Raw genomic sequence first — 20,634 nt, forward strand, 5'->3', positions numbered from 1 at the left:
GTCTTAAACACAAGATGCCTTGTCAGATTTTCTTTGCATGAAAGTTTGCTTAGTGATCAACAGAATCTTGGTATTGCTACCAAGAGACCACTTAAATCACAAGTGCAAGGTTATTTCTCTATGGTATGATGCTGGGATTGTCAGCATTTCTGCTTCTTGGTGTGCAAACGAATTATTGGATGTCCAGATGGCATTAACTCTGGTCACATGAAATTAAAGGTATTAGCTGAACAAGACTCCTAAGCCTGTGGCTGTGTGGCCATTCACAGGTCCAGAAGGCGCACACTCGAGAGAGTCAATTGATTCAATTGCCAGCCTCTTTCGCAGCTGTGTTCACAACATGCTATCGTTGAAGTGGAATCACATGACATCTTGAGACTTTCCGTGACCGATGTGCACTTGAGGGACTGAAACGCACCATGAACCCCCAAAATTAAATTTTAATTAAGTTGCTGCATTTCATTGAAAAATTTTTCAATTTAATGTTAGTGGCCCTTCAAAAATTGGACACTTTACTAAGGATGATGGCAATTGTCATCAAAGAAGAAATTAACATTAAATAAAGAGTTAGTAAAACAAGACATTTCTCCTGACTTGTGGATCTTGATTAGGTTGATGACTACCTGTCAAAAACTTACCCAACACCCTCTGTTTCTACTGCCTCCCTGATGGGCTATTCCACACATTTCCATTTAATGTAAAGGTCTCATCTAAGTTTGAATCCTTGTCCATTTGTCCTAGAGCTTGTGTTAATATGAACACGCAATGAAGGACAGGAAATGACCAATTAATCTATCCGGTCAAATATTGATGATCTTTCTGGGATCCAGTTTATCTCTTAGTTTGCAGGTTTTAAATGCCACAATAAAGTCACCTCTCGGTTTTTTCCTTGTAGCTCACCTGTGCCTGCAAGCCCATTTTTAGACCACTGAGTTAATCAATGGCTGCCCTGACTGAGTTAATGCATCAAAGTTACAACCTTCTGATGTCTATGGCTTACTGTTCCATCTAACAATGTCTTTACCCAAAGGGACAAGTTGGGACCTTGGCTTCAGTTTCTATGGTGAGAATGAATCACAAACAGCAACTGGAAGTTAATCATTCTACATGTTCCTTCTTTCACCCTAGTGAACATATATTGCATGATAGGGTGCCACTGTGGAAGAGGTGCAATAATTTTGTCCTTGATGTCACAGAGAGTCTTCTTTGCACTCTTGAAATTATGAATTTAATAAAAACAAGGCACCTTATTATACTCATTTTATAAAAATATAAATCCTTTGTGGCGACAATGTAGCATTACATTAGAAAAGCATGAGTACAGTCAAAAAATGTACAATTTATAAAGTTACTATATCCTAACAGCAATAACCTGCATTTATACAGTGCCTTTAACATAGCAAAATGTACAAAGATGCTTCACAGGACTATTATCAGGAGATGGAGCCACATAAAGAGATAATAGAACAGAGGACAGAAAGCTTGATCAAAAGGGTAGGTTTTATGGAGTGCATTAAAAGTGGAAAGAGAGGTAGAGAGAGGTTTAAGGAGGGGGCTTAGAGAACTTAGGGCTTTGGTAGCTGCAAGATCAACCACTACTGGTGCAGCAATTAAAGTCAGAGAGACGGAAGAGACCAGAATTGAAGGAGCTCAGAGATCCCGGAATATTATAAGGCAGGAAAACTATAGAGTTTACATAAATACAAGGGCTTCATTACAATTTTTTTTTAGGTTTGAGTCATTAACATTTCATTTCAGAGAAGCAATGGCAGAAGTGCAATTTAAAGCTGCAGCACAGAACCAAAATGTTATGTATCGGTCCGAAATCCGCCCATCATTCATATTCATCTCTCATAAATGACCAAGTGTGAATCCCAGAAATCTGTCTCAGACATTCTAACCTTTCCTAGGTGGGGGAATACAAGTCCCTACTATTGCTTGTAAAGGAATAATGAAGCAAAACCAAATTGGATGAGGTGGTAGTTTGTTGTTGTGCAAAATGAAGGCCAAGTCCACATTTCAGCTCTTTAATCAGTAGAAGAGGGACGGTGATATTTTTCTCAAGTATAGGGAACCTACTGACAATGAAAAGGTAATAGCTAAAGGCTTAGACAATATTGGCCCAAGAAGACTGTGGGTTGTTATATCTCATGTGTCAGTGCACATATTCCTTCATATCACCACATATCATCTTGAGTTGTGCTTTGTCTCTCCCACTTGCCCCATTCAATAATCTCCAATTCTTGGACTTACCTTTGATTAACTGGTTGTGACCTCATCCTCATTAATAACATTCTTAGTTGTTTGTTCAATTTGTCTGACTGCTTCAATAATTGGGACTGCTTCCTCTTTCCAGCTGAATCCTTACTTCTCTAACTCAAGTCACATTCCTTAACTTTCCTGCTGCTTCCCATCCTAATTTGATGCTCTTTATTTCACTCTGTTTATAGCCTTTTGCTCTCCCACACAGCCTGTCCCTCTCCCTGTCCATTTCTCCATACACATTCCTGTCTCTCTCCATCTCATCCTTCTCCCTACATTTCAGATTTGGATTGGATCTTCATAACCACCGAGTGCTCACATTTGTGTTATGCCCTACCGGTCAACATGTCCAAGTGCTACAAAAGATGTGATTAGCAAGGCGGGGAGCCAAGCTGCTGATGTTCAAAGGCAGGTCACTCAAACAGTCCAACAAACTGAGTTCATATGCTAATCCTGAGATTTTAACTCCGGTATGTCTTAATGATCTCTTTGATTCGTTGTCTGCAGATTGGGCATTTTGAGTTCCCACTGAGGAGCTTCTTACCACAGCCATAGCACATACACATGTGTCCACATTTGTATAAAACAGAGTCAACTTGCCGAGAACAGCAGACAATACAGTCTTCATCCAGGGTCTCAGAGCGCTGGGGCTGGGTATCTGATGATACTTTAGGAGCACAAGGACTGGAATCAGGACTGCCTGAAAATAAAGTTTTAGATGATTACTATATAATCACAGGATGCCTCTTTTTAAGCAGTGACAAATCTACACCAAGTTAACAAGGATCTGGTTAATATTTCAATTGACTCAGTAGCTGCATCTGAGAGCTGGTTGACACATAATATATTCCAATTTTCAAAACAAGGGGCCAAACACATTTCAGGAGTCAATTATTTACAATTGGTAGAAGGGAAAATAGTTCAGTATCTTATAGATATCAGAAACATTCATTTAAAAATGTATAGAACTCAGGAGTCATTTGGGAAGCAATAGCTAATTCCTGACTAATCTACTGGAATTCTACAAGGTGGGAACTAAATTAGAGATTTTGGTAAGAATTTTTCTGCTTTCAAGGAGCTTTCCTTCCATGCTCCTCCACGCCCGCGCTGACTTCAGCGCTCGCCCTCTTCCCACCCCCACCCTGGCCAGCCAGCGTGAAATCACGGTCAGGGGCTGATTGCGGCTGCCCGCTGACCCAAACATTCTGCCCATGATGTTTGGGGCTTCCAACAGGGAGGGGTGGCTGTAATTGAAATTTGCTCTGGGATATGCATTTCATGGAGCGATCTGAAGAAGTAAAGATGTAATTATTTAGTTTAGCAGAATGAGAGTGGCAATATACAGTTCGATCAGAAATAAAATATCATTAATCTGAAATGATAAGACTTTGTAATTCCTGGTTTAACATTAACATTTGTTACACAATTTCTATGCCTAGATTTATTAACTACTTGTACAGGGTCATATTGCAGATATAATTAAATATATCTTGCAATGTACAATCAATAGCCTCACTAAACCTGGAAAAACTCAGCAGGTCTGGCACCATCTGCGGAAAGGAACACAGTTAACGTTTCGAGTCCGAATGACCCTTCAACAGAACTAAGTAAAAATAGAAGAGAGGTGAAATATAAACTGGTTTAAGGTGGGGTGGGACAAGTAGAGCTGGATATAGGGCCAGTGATAAGTGGAGATAACCAAAAGATGTCATAGACAGAAGAACAAAGAGGTGTTGAAGGTGGTGATATTATCTAAGGAATGTGCTAATTAAGGGTAGAAAGCAGGACAAGCAAGGTACAGATAGCCCTAGTGGGGGTGGGGTGGGGTGAAGGAATCAAAAAAGGCAAAAAGGTAGAGATAAAACAATGGATGGAAATACATTTAAAAATAATGGGAATAGGTGGGAAAAGAAAAATCTATATAAATTATTGGAAAAAAAAGAGAGGGATCAGAAAGGGGGTGGGGATGGAGGAGAGAGTTCATGATCTAAAATTGTTGAACTCAATATTCAGTCCGGAAGGCTGTAAAGTGTCTAGTTGGAAGATGAGGTGCTGTTCCTCCAGTTTGCGTTGAGCTTCACTGGAACAATGCAGCAAGCTAAGAACGGACATGTGGGCTTGAGAGCAGGGTGGAGTGTTGAAATGGCAAGCGACAGGGAGGTCTGGGCAATGCTTGCGGACAGACCGAAGATGTTCTGCAAAGCGGTCACCCAGTCTGCGTTTGGTCTCTCCAAAGTAGAGGAAACCGCATTGGGAGCAACGAAAGCAGTAGACTAAATTGAGGGAAGTGCAAGTGAATTGCTGCTTCACTTGAAAGGAGTGTTTGGGCGCTTGGACGGTGAGGAGAGGGGAAGTAAAGGGGCAGGTGTTGCACCTTCTGCGGTTGCATGGGAAGTTGCCGTGGGCGGGGGTTGAGGTGTAGGGGGTAATGGAGGAGTGGACCATGGTGTCCCTGAGGGAACGATCCCTGCGGAATGCCGCCAGTGGGGGGGGTGAAGGGAAGATGTGTTTGGTGGTGGCATCATGCTGGAGTTGGTGGAAATGATGGAGAATGATCCTTTGAATGCGGAGGCTGGTGGGGTTATAAGTGAGGACAAGGGGGACCCTATCATGGTTCTGGGAGGGAGAGGAAGGTGTGAGGGCAGATGCGCGGGAGATGGGCCGGACACGGTTGAGGGCCCTGTCAACCACCGTGGATGGAAAACCTCAGTTAAGGAAGAAGGAAGACATGTCAGAGGAACTGTTTTGAAAGTGGCATCATCAGAACAGATGCGACGGAGGCGAAGGAACTGACAGAATGGGATAGAGTCCTTACAGGAAGCGGGGTGTGAGGAGCTGTAGCCGAGATAGCTGTGGGAGTCGGTAGGCTTGTAATGGACATTGGTGGACAGTCTATCTCCAGAAATTGAGACAGAGAGGTCAAGGAAGGGAAGGGAAGTGTCAGAGATGGACCATGTGAAAATGATGGAGGGGTGGAAATTGGAAGCAAAATTAATAAATTTTTCCAGGTCCAGACGAGAGCATGAAGCAGCACCGAACTGAAGTAACCATCGATGTACCGGAGAAAGAGTTGTGGGAGGGGGCCGGAGTAGGACTGGAACAAGGAATGTTCCACATACCCCATAAAGAGACAGGCATAGCTGGGGCCCATGCGGGTACCCATAGCCACACCTTTTATTTGGAGGAAGTGAGAGGAGTTTAAGGAGAGACTGTCCCGGCAGACCGATCATGTAAGCCTGTTCCTGCCCCACGGAACTCATTTCTTGCCATCTTGACTCCATTCTCTCTCCCTTTGTCCAGTCCCTTCCCACCTACATCCATGATTCCTTTGACACCCTACATCATATCAACAATTTCCAGTTCCCTGGCCCCAACCACCTCCTCTTCACCATGGACGTCCAATCCCTCTACACCTCCATCCCCCACCGGGATGGTCTGATGGCTTTCTGCTTCTTCCTCGAACAGAGGCCCGAACAATCCCCATCCACCACTACTCTCCTCCGTCTGGCTGAACTTGTTCTCACACTGAACAATTTCTCCTTAAACTCCTCTCACTTCCTCCAAATAAAAGGTGTGGCTATGTTAGTTCTGTTGAAGGGTCATTCGGACTCGAAACGTTAACTGTGTTCCTCTCCGCAGATGCTGCCAGACCTGCTGAGTTTTCCCAGGTATTTTTGTTTTTGTTTTGGATTTCCAGCATCCGCAGTTTTTTGCTTTTGCCTCACTAAACCTGTTCTGCAGTCTCAATGTAAGCTGCTTGCAGCAGAGTTCTGGCTACACACTTGTACCCATTTGTAGTGACATTGAGGGAGAACTAAAGTTACTGGATGGCTCACAAGATCCCTCTTACAAGCACAATTAAGCTATAAACCTAAATGATAAAGAAGTTAATGAGAGATCACAAATGGTAGCTGTCTCTTTAAAGGAAACTGCAGTGGTTTGCCTGACAGAGCCAGTGACTTTAATCAGTGTGTTCTGCTATCACTCATATTAGTTACATCCAAACATACAAATTAGGAGGAGTAGGCCACTCGGCTCATCGACCCTGCTCCACCATTCAATGAGATCATGGCTGATCTGATTTCAACCTCAACTCCACATTCCCACCTACCCCAGTCTCTGTCCTAAATGGGTAACCCCTTATTTTTAAACAGTGGCCCCTAGTTCTAGATTCTCCCACAAGAGGAAACAACCTCTCCAAACCCACCCTGTCTTGACCCCTCAGGATCTTATATGTTTCAATCAAGTCACCGCTTATTCTTCTAAACTCCAGCGAATACAAGCCTAGCCTGTCTAACCTTCCCTCATAAGACAATCCACCCATTTGAGGCATTAGTTTAGTAAACCTCAGCGACAGGGAGGTTTGGGTCTTTCTTGCGGACAGACCGCAGGTGTTCTGCAAAGCGGTCGCCCAGTTTGCGTTTGGTCTCTCCAATGTAGAGGAGACCGCATTGGGAGCAACGAATGCAGTAGACTAAGTTAGGGGAAATGCAAGTGAAATGCTGCTTCACTTGAAAGGAGTGTTTGGGCCCTTGAACGGTGAGGAGAGAGGTCTACTGCATTCGTTGCTCCCAATGCGGTCTCCTCTACATTGGAGAGACCAAACGCAAACTGGGCGACCGCTTTGCAGAACACCTGTGGTCTGTCCGCAAGAAAGACCCAAACCTCCCTGTCGCTTGCCATTTTAACACTCCACCCTGTTCTCTTGCCCACATGTCTGTCCTTGGCTTGCTGCATTGTTCCAGTGAAGCCCAACGCAAACTGGAGGAACAGCACCTCATCTTCCGACTAGGCACTCTACAGCCTTCCGGGCTGAATATTGAATTCAACAACTTTAGATCTTAAACTCCCCCTCCCCCCATCCCCACCCCGTTTCTCCCCCCTCCCTTTTTTTTCAATAATTTATATAGATTCTTCTTTTCCCACCTATTTCCATTATTTTTAAATTTAAAACTAAAACTTTGTTAGTCTTTCCACCCCACCCCCACTAGAGCTGTACCTTGAGTATCCTGTCTTCCATTCTTAATTAGCACTTTTCTTAGACAATATCACCACCTTCAACACCTCTTTGATCCTTTTGTCTGTGACATCTTTTGATTATCTGCTCCTATCACTGCTTGCTTATCTCCACAATCACCACACCCTCAACTTCTCTCTCCCCCCGCCCCCCCACCTTAGACCAGCTTATATTTCACCTTTCTCCTAACTATACTCAGTTCTGCCGAAGGGTCGTAAAGACTCGAAACGTTAACTGATTTCTTCTCCACTGATGCTGCCAGACCTGCTGAGTTTTTCCAGGTAATTCTGTTTTTGTTTTGGATTTCCAGCATCCGCAGTAGCTTTTAGCTTTTTGTTTTTAGTTAGAACAGTTTGTTGAAACATGTGATTTACACCTGGAAGATTCTAAATTAAAATCACTGCATTTGATCACTGAATAAATACACTGGTGGCCTCTCAGGCTGCTATCATGTCAATTGGTACTTAGTGCTATTGGAATCTTTTCCATTTTGATTTTCATATAACTTTTAACATGGCTTTGAACTTAAAATTTTAATTCTCCCAATTTCGTCCCCGCTCCCAAACGTGCTGACTCCTACTGGGGTTTAGTTCTGCAGTTCTCTGGAAGCTCATTCAAGTCCAGTGAATCCATTTATGGGAAGACAAGACACGTGCACACACATAGTGATAAGTATGAGTCATTGAATAGCAATTTGTAGCAAGAATCCTGGCTAATTTTCTCTTTCTTATCTGGGGAACTATGGACAACTATATTGCTCCAACTGCTGCTCTGACTGAGATGAACGAACTCATTACAGACCAATGATTATGCCTGGTGTCTTCTATTCTCTATAGTTTAATAGCACATCACATGGCATATTTACCCACGAGGCCATCAAGAAGTGAAATAACTGTAAGCCAGAGTGTTATCTACTATCCAATGAAAAACATTATAAAATGTAATGAAATGTCCTATCACATCTTTCAAACGCGTCTATTAATCCTTTACCTTGGAGCTGGACTTCTTGTGTTGTTCCATACACATCAATGATCACCCACAACGGCCATGACACCAACAATCCTTTCATAAGGAGGTATTCCCTCCCTTCATTCACAGTGTACAGGAAGTGGCCTCGGCTGTTCACCCAGAATGAGATGACAGTTCCCTCTTGCATACACTCATTGGGTAATGTGCTGACCCAGAAGCCATGTGCTTTCTCTAGGTCTGGGCATGCAAACTTTGGAAGAGCATTGGGATCCATGAGGGAGGGATCAAAGCTCGTGCAGCCTAGTCGCAATCCCCCTTTCCATGAGTCATCCGTCTTTGTGATCTTCAGTCTCACTTTCTCCTGGATAAGGATTGGACGGTTGGTAAAGGTGATCCCATTACAGAATCCAGATTTCCTCCACGCACGATGGCTGGATGAATCCATATTAATCTGTGTCCCCTTGGTGTACGGATGGAAAAAAAGGGGACTGAGTGAGGTAGTTGGTTTTTGAAGATATTTTGCCTTTTTTCCACAGGTAGACCTTTGGCCATTTCTTTGGTCCTGTTCTGCAAATGAATGAAATGAAAAGTGTGTTTAATGCAAAATTGCTGTGCGCAGGACAATGTTACTAGGAGTTTTGCACAATCAGTTGATGACTTAGGACTGAGCATTACTCTGCTTTAATGCCCTCTGTTGCGTAACCTTATTGCATGTCTACCATTTGATTGAGGTACATCGCCACTGGCAATTATCCAACACTAGATAATTATTTGTTCATTGAATCATGGATGTAACATTTAACACAACTCTAAATGAGAGGCTGAGTAAAACACTAATTAGAACAATTATTAGGGAGTAGATCTCATATTGATAAACCTGACAACATTGTTTCCTTATTTGTATTAAATATTTGGGCCATGTCCTTGCATTTAGAAACACCTGGCAGTAACTTTAACACATGAAGTTCCTGCTGAACCACCAGCACCCACGATTCAAACACAAAGAGCAGGGCTACGGCAGGGCAGAGCAGGCTGGAAGGAGCAATTAGGAATAGAGGAACTGTAGCCCATTGGGGCCTGCTTTGTCACTCAATGAGCAAGTAGCTGATCTGTACCTAACCCCGTTTACCCATCTTAGCTCCATATTCCTTCATACCCCTGCCTAACAAAAACCTATCAGTCTAAGTCTTGGAAAATCCAGTTGTCCACAGCCTTTTGGGGATGAATAATCCATTTTACTACTACCCTTTGTGTTTCCTGATTTCACCCCCTGAATGGCCTGGCTCTAATCTTAAGATTATGTCCCCTCATTCTTGCTTCCCCCACTAGAGGAGGGTTTCTCTCTTTCTACCCTATCAAATCTTTTTACCATTTTAAGCACCTTGATTAGTTCATCTATCAGTCTTCTATTATCAAGAGAATGTAAGCCTAGTTTGTGCAACCTGTCCTCATAATTTGTCCCTTTATCCCTATGCAAGCACATGAAGTAACTTTGCTTTTAAAGTTCTGAAACTGTAGCCAGTTACCCACATCAAGGATAAAAAAGGCTGGCAGCAGAACTGTTAATACTTTATTTTGTTGAGATGCATGAAGGGACAAGACACATTTTGCTCTGGAGAACTTAGCCAACAGATTGGCTATGGAGACAACATGTTTAGCTTTCTGGGCCCATTTGAATTCACCTATGAAAATATCCTTGTGGAATTGTTTGAGAAGCAAATGGAGCATTACCTCTTATCACTTGTTTTTGTGTCTGCTGACAGATGCAAACAAGGTTATTTAAAGAAGACCGATCGTGTCAGCCTGTTCCTGCCCCATGGAACTCATTTCTCGTTATCTTGACTCCCTTCTCTCTCCCCTTGTCCAGTCCCTTCCCACCTACATCCGTGATTCCTCTGACACCTTACGCCACATCAACAATTTCCAGTTCCCTGGCCCCAACCACTTCCTCTTCACCATGGATGTCCAATCCCTCTACACCTCCATCCCCCACCAGGATGGTCTGAGGGCCCTTAGCTTCTTCCTTGAACAGAGGCCCGAACAATCCCCATCCACCACTACTCTCCTCCATCTGGCTGAACTTGTTCTCACACTGAACAATTTCTCCTTTAACTCCTCTCACTTCCTCCAAATAAAAGGTGTGGCTATGGGTACACGCATGGGCCCCAGCTATGCCTGTCTCTTTATGGGGTATGTGGAACATTCCTTGTTCCAGTCCTACTCCGGCCCCCTCCCACAACTCTTTCTCCGGTACATCGATGATTACTTCGGTGCTGCTTCATGCTCTCGTCGGGACCTGGAAAAATTTATTAATTTTGCTTCCAATCTCCACCCCTCCATCATTTTCACATGGTCCATCTCTGACACTTCTCTTCCCTTCCTTGACCTCTCTGTCTCAATTTCTGATGATAGACTGTCCACCAATATCCATTACAAGCCTACCGACTCCCACAGCTACCTCGACTACAGCTCCTCACACCCCGCTTCCTGTAAGGACTCCATCCCATTCTCTCAGTTCCTTCGCCTCCGTCGCATCTCTTCTGATGACGCTACCTTCAAAAACAGCTTCTCTGACATGTCCTCCTTCTTCCTTAACCGAGGTTTTCCACCCACGGTCGTTGACAGGGCCCTCAACCGTGTCCGGCCCATATCCCGCGCATCCGCCCTCACGCCTTCTCCTCCTTCCCAGAAACATGATAGGGTCCCCCTTGTCCTCACTTATCACCCCACCAGCCTCCGCATTCAAAGGATCATCCTCCGCCATTTCCGCCAACTCCAGCATGATGCCACCACCAAACACATCTTCCCTTCACCCCCCCCTGACGGCATTCCATAGGGATCGTTCCCTCTGGGACACCCTGGTCCACTCCTCCATCACCCCCTACTCCTCAACCCCCACCTATGGCACCTCCCCATGCCCACGCAGAAGATGCAACACCTGCCCCTTCACTTCCTCTCTCCTCACTGTCCAAGGGCCCAAACACTCCTTTCAAGTGAAGCAGCATTTCACTTGCATTTCCCCTAACTTAGTCTACTGCATTCGTTGCTCCCAATGCGGTCTCCTCTACATTGGAGAGACCAAACGCAAACTGGGCGACCGCTTTGCAGAACACCTGTGGTCTGTCCGCAAGAAAGACCCAAACCTCCCTGTCGCTTGCCATTTTAACACTCCACCCTGTTCTCTTGCCCACATGTCTGTCCTTGGCTTGCTGCATTGTTCCAGTGAAGCCCAACGCAAACTGGAGGAACAGCACCTCATCTTCCGACTAGGCACTCTACAGCCTTCCGGGCTGAATATTGAATTCAACAACTTTAGATCTTAAACTCCCCCTCCCCCCATCCCCACCCCGTTTCTCCCCCCTCCCCTTTTTTTTTCAATAATTTATATAGATTCTTCTTTTCCCACCTATTTCCATTATTTTTAAATCTAAAACTAAAACTTTGTTAGTCTTTCCACCCCACCCCCACTAGAGCTGTACCTTGCGTGTCCTGTCTTCCACTCTTAATTAGCACTTTCTTAGACAAATATCACCACCTTCAACACCTCTTTGATCCTTTTGTCTGTGACATCTTTTGATTATCTGCTCCTATCACTGCTTGCTTATCTCCACAATCACCACACCCTCAACTTCTCTCTCCCCCCGCCCCCCCACCTTAAACCAGCTTATATTTCTCCTTTCTCCTAACTATGCTTCAGTTCTGCCGAAGGGTCGTGAAGACTCGAAACGTTAACTGATTTCATCTCCACCGATGCTGCCAGACCTGCTGAGTTTTTCCAGGTAATTCTGTTTTTGTTTTGGATTTCCAGCATCCGCAGTAGCTTTTAGCTTTTTGTTTTTATTTAAAGAATGAGTGTGCCATTGGTCAGCCACATATATACTGCAATATGAGTCACCATTTTCAGGAAAGATGGGGAGAAAGGAGAATTGGATATAAATGGCCTGGCTCCTTAGTAGATGAATGCAGTAAATATTTAATTATCTTTTATTTCTTGGCTAAGAACCCAGGAGTAAAAATGTATCCGTGACCATTTGCAACTGATTATTAAAATAACAATGGGAAGAATTCCACCAAATGAAGTTAGTCAAAGTCATTAACATGACTCATTGAATCATCCCACACAGAAGGCAGCTGTCTGGTCCATCACACCTGTGCTAGCCCTTTGAAGCAACTATTCAATTAGTCAGACACCCCTGTTCTTTCTGCATAGATCTGCACCCTGCTATTTTCCAGATTAGGCAAGTGTTCCAAATGTTTATGGTCTTTTATTGATGTCAGTAAACAAGGCTTGTTTTGAGACTCCATAACAGATGCTTCAGGAATACATTTAGCTCAGGGCGCTCCACAAAGAGAACCCAGTTTTAACTCATTCAAAACACATTCAGCTCAGAGACTCTGTAGCTGAAGACTACGTGGCACATTTACCCCAGGACTCTTTCTATATCCACCCCATCTATTTTAGGTACTGTCCTTCTCTGAATTACACAATATTCCATGGACCCAGAAGGCAAAATAAAAGAGGTCCAAACTCTTAGTTCAGCAGCTAGCAGGTTACTGGTGGGTGACTGGCTCTCACTCCCCTCACTCTGAGAAAGTGACCTTTCCCAGTGGCTCCTACAGAAGGTGCTGCTGAAATTGGATCCCACAATGTTGGGAAAGGCAGGAGAAAATCCACAACCTCAACACTCCAAGGCCATGCTATAATATCCCATGCAAGCATTGAACTACCACCAGTTAACCTAAAAATACTAAATACTTCATACAAGGTTTGAGCATATGTTGGATAAGCAGAATATTTCTGCTCTCCCTGCCAGATAATGGCCTGATCTTTGCTTCTCAAGAGCAAACCCACTTAGAATGCAAATTAAACCAGTTTGTGCATTACTTGGACAAGCAGACCTTGACTTGCAATTGGCTGTCATAATTCCCAAGACTGTTGGCAGTAGTCCAGTCCTACTCACTAAGGAGATCCCATTTAGGAAATCTGCCATATTGTGTGGTACTAACCCTTATGCTCCAAGGAGATCCTTGGTTCAATCGCTCAACTCATTTTGATTCAACTCATTTTAGTCAAGATGGTAAATTAATCCACACAGTTGATCAACAAATGTATCTGGAGAATGCATTAGGGTTGTTAACTCCGGTTGAACATCTTGTTGGAGGTTTTATCATTATAATCTCTTGCATCGCCCCCCTCCCCCGCACTGAGTCTGGTCAAACAGCCTTTTTTAATATCCAGCAGGATATGCAATGAACAAACAAGAGCGTTCACTGAAAATTAAAAAGAAAGACAATTTTCTTTAATCTTCTCTCCTAGGTTGCTCACGGCAGTGTCCAGGAGATGAATCCAGGAGATTTTTTTCTATGCCCCTGGCAGAATGTGTCACTGTTAGTGTTAAGACTTGTCCTGAGTTTGTTTTTCAGCCTGAAGTTTGGGCTAGGTTCTGTGTATTTCACATAGTGCATCCCACATCATGAGCTATTCTGGGCAAACAAGTCAAAATTTCAAACGAACTCAAGTTGTTTGACTAGATCTGCACTGGCTGAAACATCAGAATAAAATTGTATGAGGCGGTATGATAACTTGGGTTATCCGGGGATACCTAATGCTCAGCACTTAAGTTGTGATTCAAGGGTGTGATCAGCATGTCGGATCATGGGATGTCTCTGGAGATGTTTCTTCAGATGTTAATATAACCACATTACAACCTCTGCCACTTACACTTACTAATAGAAATTCAATTAAAAACATGAAACTACCCCTGGATGCCCACACCCAGCAGTAAACTGGAGCAAACTGCTTTCGTTCTTGCATTTAGGGAGTGGGTGAATTGAAACTCCTGGCTGGTGTGGCTGATACCAGCAGCCTGGTGTACTTGAGGTGAACAGTGGGTTGTTAGGAACACTCACAATAATATCTCTTTAAAGACACGTTGTTACATGCTAAGGTTTAAGTGTTGATACTTAACAAGTGAAGTACGCTTCAAATAAACATTTTGTTTCTACAGAAAACAATACCAAACAGACCTGTTCATGACTGGAATTCATTCCTAACTCATCAGTCCTGAAATAGCTCACGTTGTTCGGGAGCCTCAGGAATTACCGTTTAGTCACTACCTCTCATTCAGCTCAATGCAACATGTGCTTCAAAAAAACAAGCCACAACAATCCGGTGCCCCAGGATTTATCGCACTGTCTCAAGGATAACCTCATATTGCACTAGTGTCTAAATGACAACACTTCTCTGTCCCAGCATTCACCCAATTCATCAACAACTATCCCAGCCACATTTTAAACACAAATCTAATGTCTTTGTTATAACTTCATGTCCAAAATAATGTTTGTTCAATACCTTACCATCTTATGTTTGTGCCATCTTTACTTACATATGAGAAGTATATCAGCCGTGAAATGAACCATTCCTTCTTTTTACTGGTTGTAGTGAATCCTGACTCCAGGAAGGATGCTGCCATGCTGGGATCTGGGCTTGATGTGTTACTGTCTCACCCGCTTACTCGCACCGATCATGGATACCTGACTAACTGAAATCGGAGACAGGAGTTGACTCTGGGTCCTGTTATTGGTTCTGCGTAGATGTGTGTACGTGGTGACCTAATTACATTAGTAAGGCCAGAATCGCTCTAAAGATGTGCTGAAAACTGAGAGGAGTGAAAGCGGGAAAGCAGGACCTGACAGCCGTCCAGTTAAAGTGAAATACTGTGTTGACATACTTCTTTGGCGGGAGGATTTATTACTGGTTGGAGTGATAAATTGCGTTCAATGACTCTTCACGTCATTCCTTTGTGAGAGAAAAAAATTGCAGTGGATCATGTGATGCCAAGATTTATGTTAAAACAAGCAGCTAATGTGAACTTTTCACTTGGTTAGGATGCTGGTTCTACCACACTGAAAATGTCTTTGGTTGTTTTTGAAACAGGACCTTTTTGTTGCTTAGTCATTTGTTACGCTAAACTTTCACCTTCTCAACAGTTATATTTCGTTACAGTGGCAATAGTCAAGTCTCTAATTTCCTGCGTGTTCTCTACTCTCCCATCTTATGCACTGCAACCAATCCATGATAGAAGGGAAATTCCAAGACCACAGAGCAAGATTCACATCATCCTGAAGAATAAAATGAAAACTCTGACATTCTGAAAACAAAATGAAAACTCACTGTTATATTGCGTACAAAACAAGTATCTTTACATACCCCAAGCAAAAGAACCTCCATCCCTGCTTATACTGGAAGCACTCACTTTGTATTCATAGAGCATGTGATATTATTAGTAATAACACTTTTAAAACAGGTTAAACAAGAATTTTCCCTCCCTTTCCCCGTTCACAAAGCTTTTTGAACAAACTGTCCTCTAGACTCTCCTTCCTGCGCACACGCCAGAGGAGTCTCAGCATGTTGGAAAACTAAACAAATAAAGATATCTTAGCTCCTTTATAAAATTTCACATGAAGTGATATTAGAGTTTATTTTACAACTGACACTAGGCATATCGATGACTCTATATACCAAGATTAGGGCATTGTGGATATATTGCAATGTAATTTTCTCCTGTGTTTTCAGTGTCAGCTTTATGTCAGTTCTCTCAGTGGCACTCTTAGAAGGTCATGGGTTCAAACACCCCTCCAGAGACCTAAGCATGAAAGCTAGCTGGCACTTCAATGCAGTATTGCAGGAGTGCTGCACTGTTGGAGATGTTGTCTTTCAGGTATACCGTTAAACCTAGACCCTGCCTGCTCTCTCAGGTGGATATAAAAGATCCCACACTACTATTTGAAGAACTGCTGGGGAGGTCTCCTGGTGTCCAGTCCAAGATTTATCACTCAAGCTAAAATGTGATCATTGGTATAATTTCTGTTTGTGGGTCTTTGCTGCGCACAAATTGGCTTTTGCGTTTCTTAATCACAATGGTGATTGCACTTTTAAAGTACTTAATTGACTGTGAAGTGTTGTGGGATGATCTGAGGTTATGAAAGGCGCTATATAAATGCAAGTTCTTTCTTTGCCCACATATTCACTGCCATGCTGCGGTGTCACCAAATGCACAGAATCAAAAATTGCATTTTGGGTAGAACAGGCCCATGACAGACAGATGGTGAAAACACATCAATAGCACAAAAGAAACCAATGGACAATGTAGGCTATGGCTCTTGAGAGTTACAATGAATGTGGTGCATAAGCCAACTGTCCCAGGATTTATTCTATTTAACACATTTTTAAAATAATTTAAACAAACGTTTACACCAATTATATATAGTGTAGCATATATTTGATGAGACTACATGTAACACATTAAGAAACATAATTGAAATTGGTGGAAAGGCTATTTTAAATAGATGAGTTTATGCTCTTCTAAAAATATATGCCCATCGGAAACAAATTATAATAAACGGGAACAAGGAACTATGCGTGTTAAACATCCTTTTAAACGAGCTCAACAGGGGATGAAAGATTTTTCTCTCTTCTGGCTATGTGAAATAAGTTGTGTCCTCTCAGTCTTGTTTTTAAAAACCCCTGAAACGCCCCCTAATTCAAGACAATTGGCAACCTCACACAGAGAGGTCATTGAATGACTGGTGTGGAAAGTAGAAAAATATGACCCTGATGCAATACAGAGTACTTTGCTAATGTAGGAGTCAAGCTACAATGTGGAGATAGAATAGAAGGTGCTTTACCCCATGTCTAACCCTAGTCTATCTGTCCTAGTATACAGTTCATTCCCTATCAAAGACATGCCCTCTTTGATGAGCACAATACTCACACACACAAAAAAAATCACTAATTTTAATAAAACTGGGATGGTTCACAAGATATGAATCCCCTGATGGCCTGATATAGTTTGAAAAAAAATGAAACAGCTCTCAGTGTCTTACTGGAAGCAGAAAACAGGGAGGTGTCAGTATAGACTCACTCTACACTGAAGAAATAAACAACAGCTGATACAGGTGCACCACAGAGTAAAAACCTGTTAATGTTTGATGCTGACAGCTGGCAGGCGGTCAATGAAGCAGTTATATTGCAGCTTATTGCTACCCAGTGAAACACTGCTGCCATGGCTGCTGCTACCAAGGCGTTTCACTTTCCTGGAAATAAAGTAACCGACAGGAAATAATAAAAGCACACAGAGCTAGTCATTTACAATGTCTCTATTTTTGAAACTTACAATCAAACAACAGGATGTATATGAGTAAAAAAACTGCAACTGTCTATATTGGATTGAGATTATACAACTCTCCACAAACAGGCAGAATCTACTGAATTTTAAAATCGAATTGGTTATCTATATGTGTGGACTTTAATCAAAAACTCCACCAAGTTCTTATAATGCCCTAGCAAAAGTTCGGCGAACCACCCCCCTACACCCCACCAAATTTATATCTGTACATTTCCATTTCTAATTATCTATTTGTATCTCTTTTTAAAAATGCATTTTTCCCTTGTGAATTTTGTGCTGATCAAAACAAGGAGTATACTGAGCTCAGCGAAGATCAGATAGTGTGTGAAACAGACTCAATTTCCTCTTGCCTGTTCAGTACTCCTGTCCAAAACAATGGTTAACTGTACCCAGTTTCACCCAATTCAACCCTCACTGTTGAACTGACTAAAATGGGCTATTTCATGAATGGACCTTAAGGAACTTAATGTCAGTACAAGATCCTTGAGGTCAATACCACATTCCATGTTGGGTTACGCATTGGTCAATCTCAGTCTCTACTTCAGTCTCCATTTCTGTATCTCCACCACTGCCTTGTACCTCTCTCCATTATCATTTAGTCAGTGGGGTTGACCATCATGATTCCTTTAAGGAGAGAATTTTACTATAGGTCCTTGTTTTTAAAGAGGGCAACTCGTTATTGGGCCACTTTTAAGATAAATATTACCAGCAGGAACCTTCTGAAAAATCAACAGAATTCTAAGTAAAATCTATTTGTTCTATTTTAGCATCTTCTATTGTTGCAAATAATTATCAAGAAGCTGTAAAAACTGAGCAATATCAGATTGAGAAAGTTTTGCTCTTGTTTCATACTTACCAATATGATCCTATCAAACTACTGTCAAATAAACTCTGGTAGTTAAGATTACCAACGCCTTATTGTAAACATTTTATAACAAAGGTTTTGTTTCAACAGACAAGTTATTAAACATTTAACACAGATTAAACAGGAACTCCATTTCAAGAGGGAATGTCACTGTCAGAACTCTTGTTAAAAGGAGAGTGTTGCTATCAAGCTATGGCTAAAAGAGAAATGGCATCACCCAGGACCTCCTTTAAAGGGTGAGGGTATAACTGTTGAAGCTTTTATTAAAAAAGGAAAAACATCATCTTTAAAACTAGAGACAGTCATGATCTTGGCTCCTTTTAAAGACAGAATCTCACCATCAGGATCCCATTTTAAAGAGGAAGTCTTACTGTTAGGTTCCCTATAATGTCTGGTGCCATCACTTCCTCTTTTCTAAATCAGGCTCTAATGGAGAATCATACTTAACTCTAATGTCCATTTCTTTATTTCTGTGTGTTCATTCAGTATTTTTTCTTCTGTTTTAACAGTAAGCATTGATAACATCAGAAGCAAATTAGTTTGGATGAATTACTAAAGACACATTCACACAATACAGCATTGTTGTGAAATGGTTTTGTCTTTGCATCAAGTCTGCAACAACCATGCAAATGGTACTTGAATAATGCATCAGGACCTTGCTTGACTCTCAAACGAAATTAAACCAGAATCTTTGGAGGGGGTAATCTCAATCCAAGTCACATGGAACTCAGCTTCCGACCTTCCAAGTTTCTTCTCACTGATACTACACTTGTGAGTGTGAATATGCTGGGATCTGCGATACTTGGGTGCTGCATTGCACAGTGAAGCTGTGCTAACCGGTGGTTACGATTTTGCCTTTACCAATATTACTCAACTTCATCTTACTGTTCGACTCAGCAATTTCTTCCAAGTTTGGTCTTCTAATATGGTTGCCAGCACTCAGTATTTGTACAATATAAAAGGTGTCAACCTTGCTTCAGTGGTAGGCAGATGGTTGTGGGTTCAAGTCCCATTTCCAAGACTTGAGCATATGCTTTAAACTGACACTTCAACACAGTGAGAGTGCTGCAATGTCAGCAGTGCTATTTGTCAGAGCTGCTCTTTTTCAGATGTGGTATTAAACTGAAGCCCTGTCTGCCCTATCAAATGGTCATAAAAGATCCCATGTCTCTACAGTTGAAAAGGGGAAGGAATTTTCACCCTGTATTCTGTCCATAGCAAAGGCATCAACATCCTGGGGATCACCACTGACCTCAAACTCAACAGAAACAGCCATGGCTACTAGAGCAGATCAGGGACTAGGTATTATATGACGAGTGTCTCAGTCCTGACTCCCCAAAGCCTTTCCACCATCTACAAGGCACAAATCAGAAGTGTGATGGGATACTCTGCACTTGCCTGGAAGTATACAGCCACAACAATATTCAAAAAGCTTAACACCATCCAGAACAAAGCATTTTGCTTGAGAGTTTCTTCAAAAATCAAGGGAATGACAGGGATAAATGAAAGGACATTGAACAGAGCTTATTAGTTAAAGGCCTGTGGAACTTCCTTCCTTTTTAAACTCTGTCACAAATATACCATGTCCTTTAACACTTTTTATTTTACTTGAAGATTGACTTATTGAGAATGTGGAGAAGTGACAAAATGGAAGAGCAAAAGATTGCTACAAACTCATAATACATTTTGCACAATTTTAGTAGACATATGAATTACTTATAGCTCCATGTTGAGTTCATTGAAACATCTGCTGATCGTAATTAAAAATTAAAATTACATTTGCTTTAATTCCTCTTTGTTATTTTATTAAGCATTTTTAAAACTATTTTGGGAATTGCAGCCTTTTAAATTAAAATTTAAATAAGAGCCTACAACCTCCCAAAGATGAGATTTTACTTTGAAATTCAATATCTCCTTAGGTACTTTGCTACTTACAATGTCTCTGAGAGGCACCGGGTTAAATTATGTGAGGACAAGACTCGATGAGCATAGGTAACAAAGATTTATTTTTAAGATAGGGATTAATATTTACACTCCCTATTTGGTCGCATGCAAAGGATATCAGACATTGGTGGTTCTTACCTCTGGGGGATTTCTTGACGTAGCTGTTTCCCATGCTGACCAGCATGTAGATGTCTTGTTGGATAGCTTGTCTCTCCCTACCTGGGCTGATGCTACTGGCCCCTCTCTGCCCGGTTGCTTTGAGCTATATACAGAGCGGCGCTTCATGACGTGACGATACTCCGCTGCGAAAAGAGGAGGAGCGATTTGACGAAAGTGGAACAACCCCAAAACCTGAACCTTGTAATTCCCAGCCAGATAAAAAGGATTTA

At 42.2% G+C, this 20,634-nt stretch overlaps 1 protein-coding gene across 1 annotated transcript; it reads right to left on the reverse strand.

The window, feature by feature from the left end:
* Window positions 1-1,256: 1,256 nt before the first annotated feature.
* Window positions 1,257-20,480, reverse strand: LOC144685785 (E3 ubiquitin-protein ligase NEURL3-like). Its single transcript, XM_078550660.1, has 3 exons — window positions 20,384-20,480; window positions 8,270-8,815; window positions 1,257-2,962 (listed from the first exon to the last, which is right to left on the reverse strand). The coding sequence occupies exons 1-3, from the start codon at window positions 20,427-20,429 to the stop codon at window positions 2,724-2,726; spliced, it is 831 nt and encodes a 276-aa protein (XP_078406786.1). The 5' UTR covers window positions 20,430-20,480; the 3' UTR covers window positions 1,257-2,723.
* Between the last annotated feature and the right edge of the window lie 154 nt (window positions 20,481-20,634).

Source organism: Cetorhinus maximus, chromosome 10 (assembly GCF_964194155.1).
Source record: "Cetorhinus maximus chromosome 10, sCetMax3.hap1.1, whole genome shotgun sequence".
NCBI classification, from domain to species: domain Eukaryota; kingdom Metazoa; phylum Chordata; class Chondrichthyes; order Lamniformes; family Cetorhinidae; genus Cetorhinus; species Cetorhinus maximus.

Bases quoted from the DNA above. Each gene is read 5' to 3' on its own strand.
- LOC144685785 (XM_078550660.1), bottom strand. From the start codon at position 20,429: ATGCTGGTCAGCATGGGAAACAGCTACGTCAAGAAATCCCCCAGAG. The intron at 8,816-20,383 runs GTAAGAACCACC...ATTCATTTGCAG, and splicing joins CGTCAAGAAATCCCCCAGAG to AACAGGACCAAAGAAATGGC. The intron at 2,963-8,269 runs GTAAAGGATTAA...CTTTATTTTCAG, and splicing joins ACAAGAAGTCCAGCTCCAAG to GCAGTCCTGATTCCAGTCCT.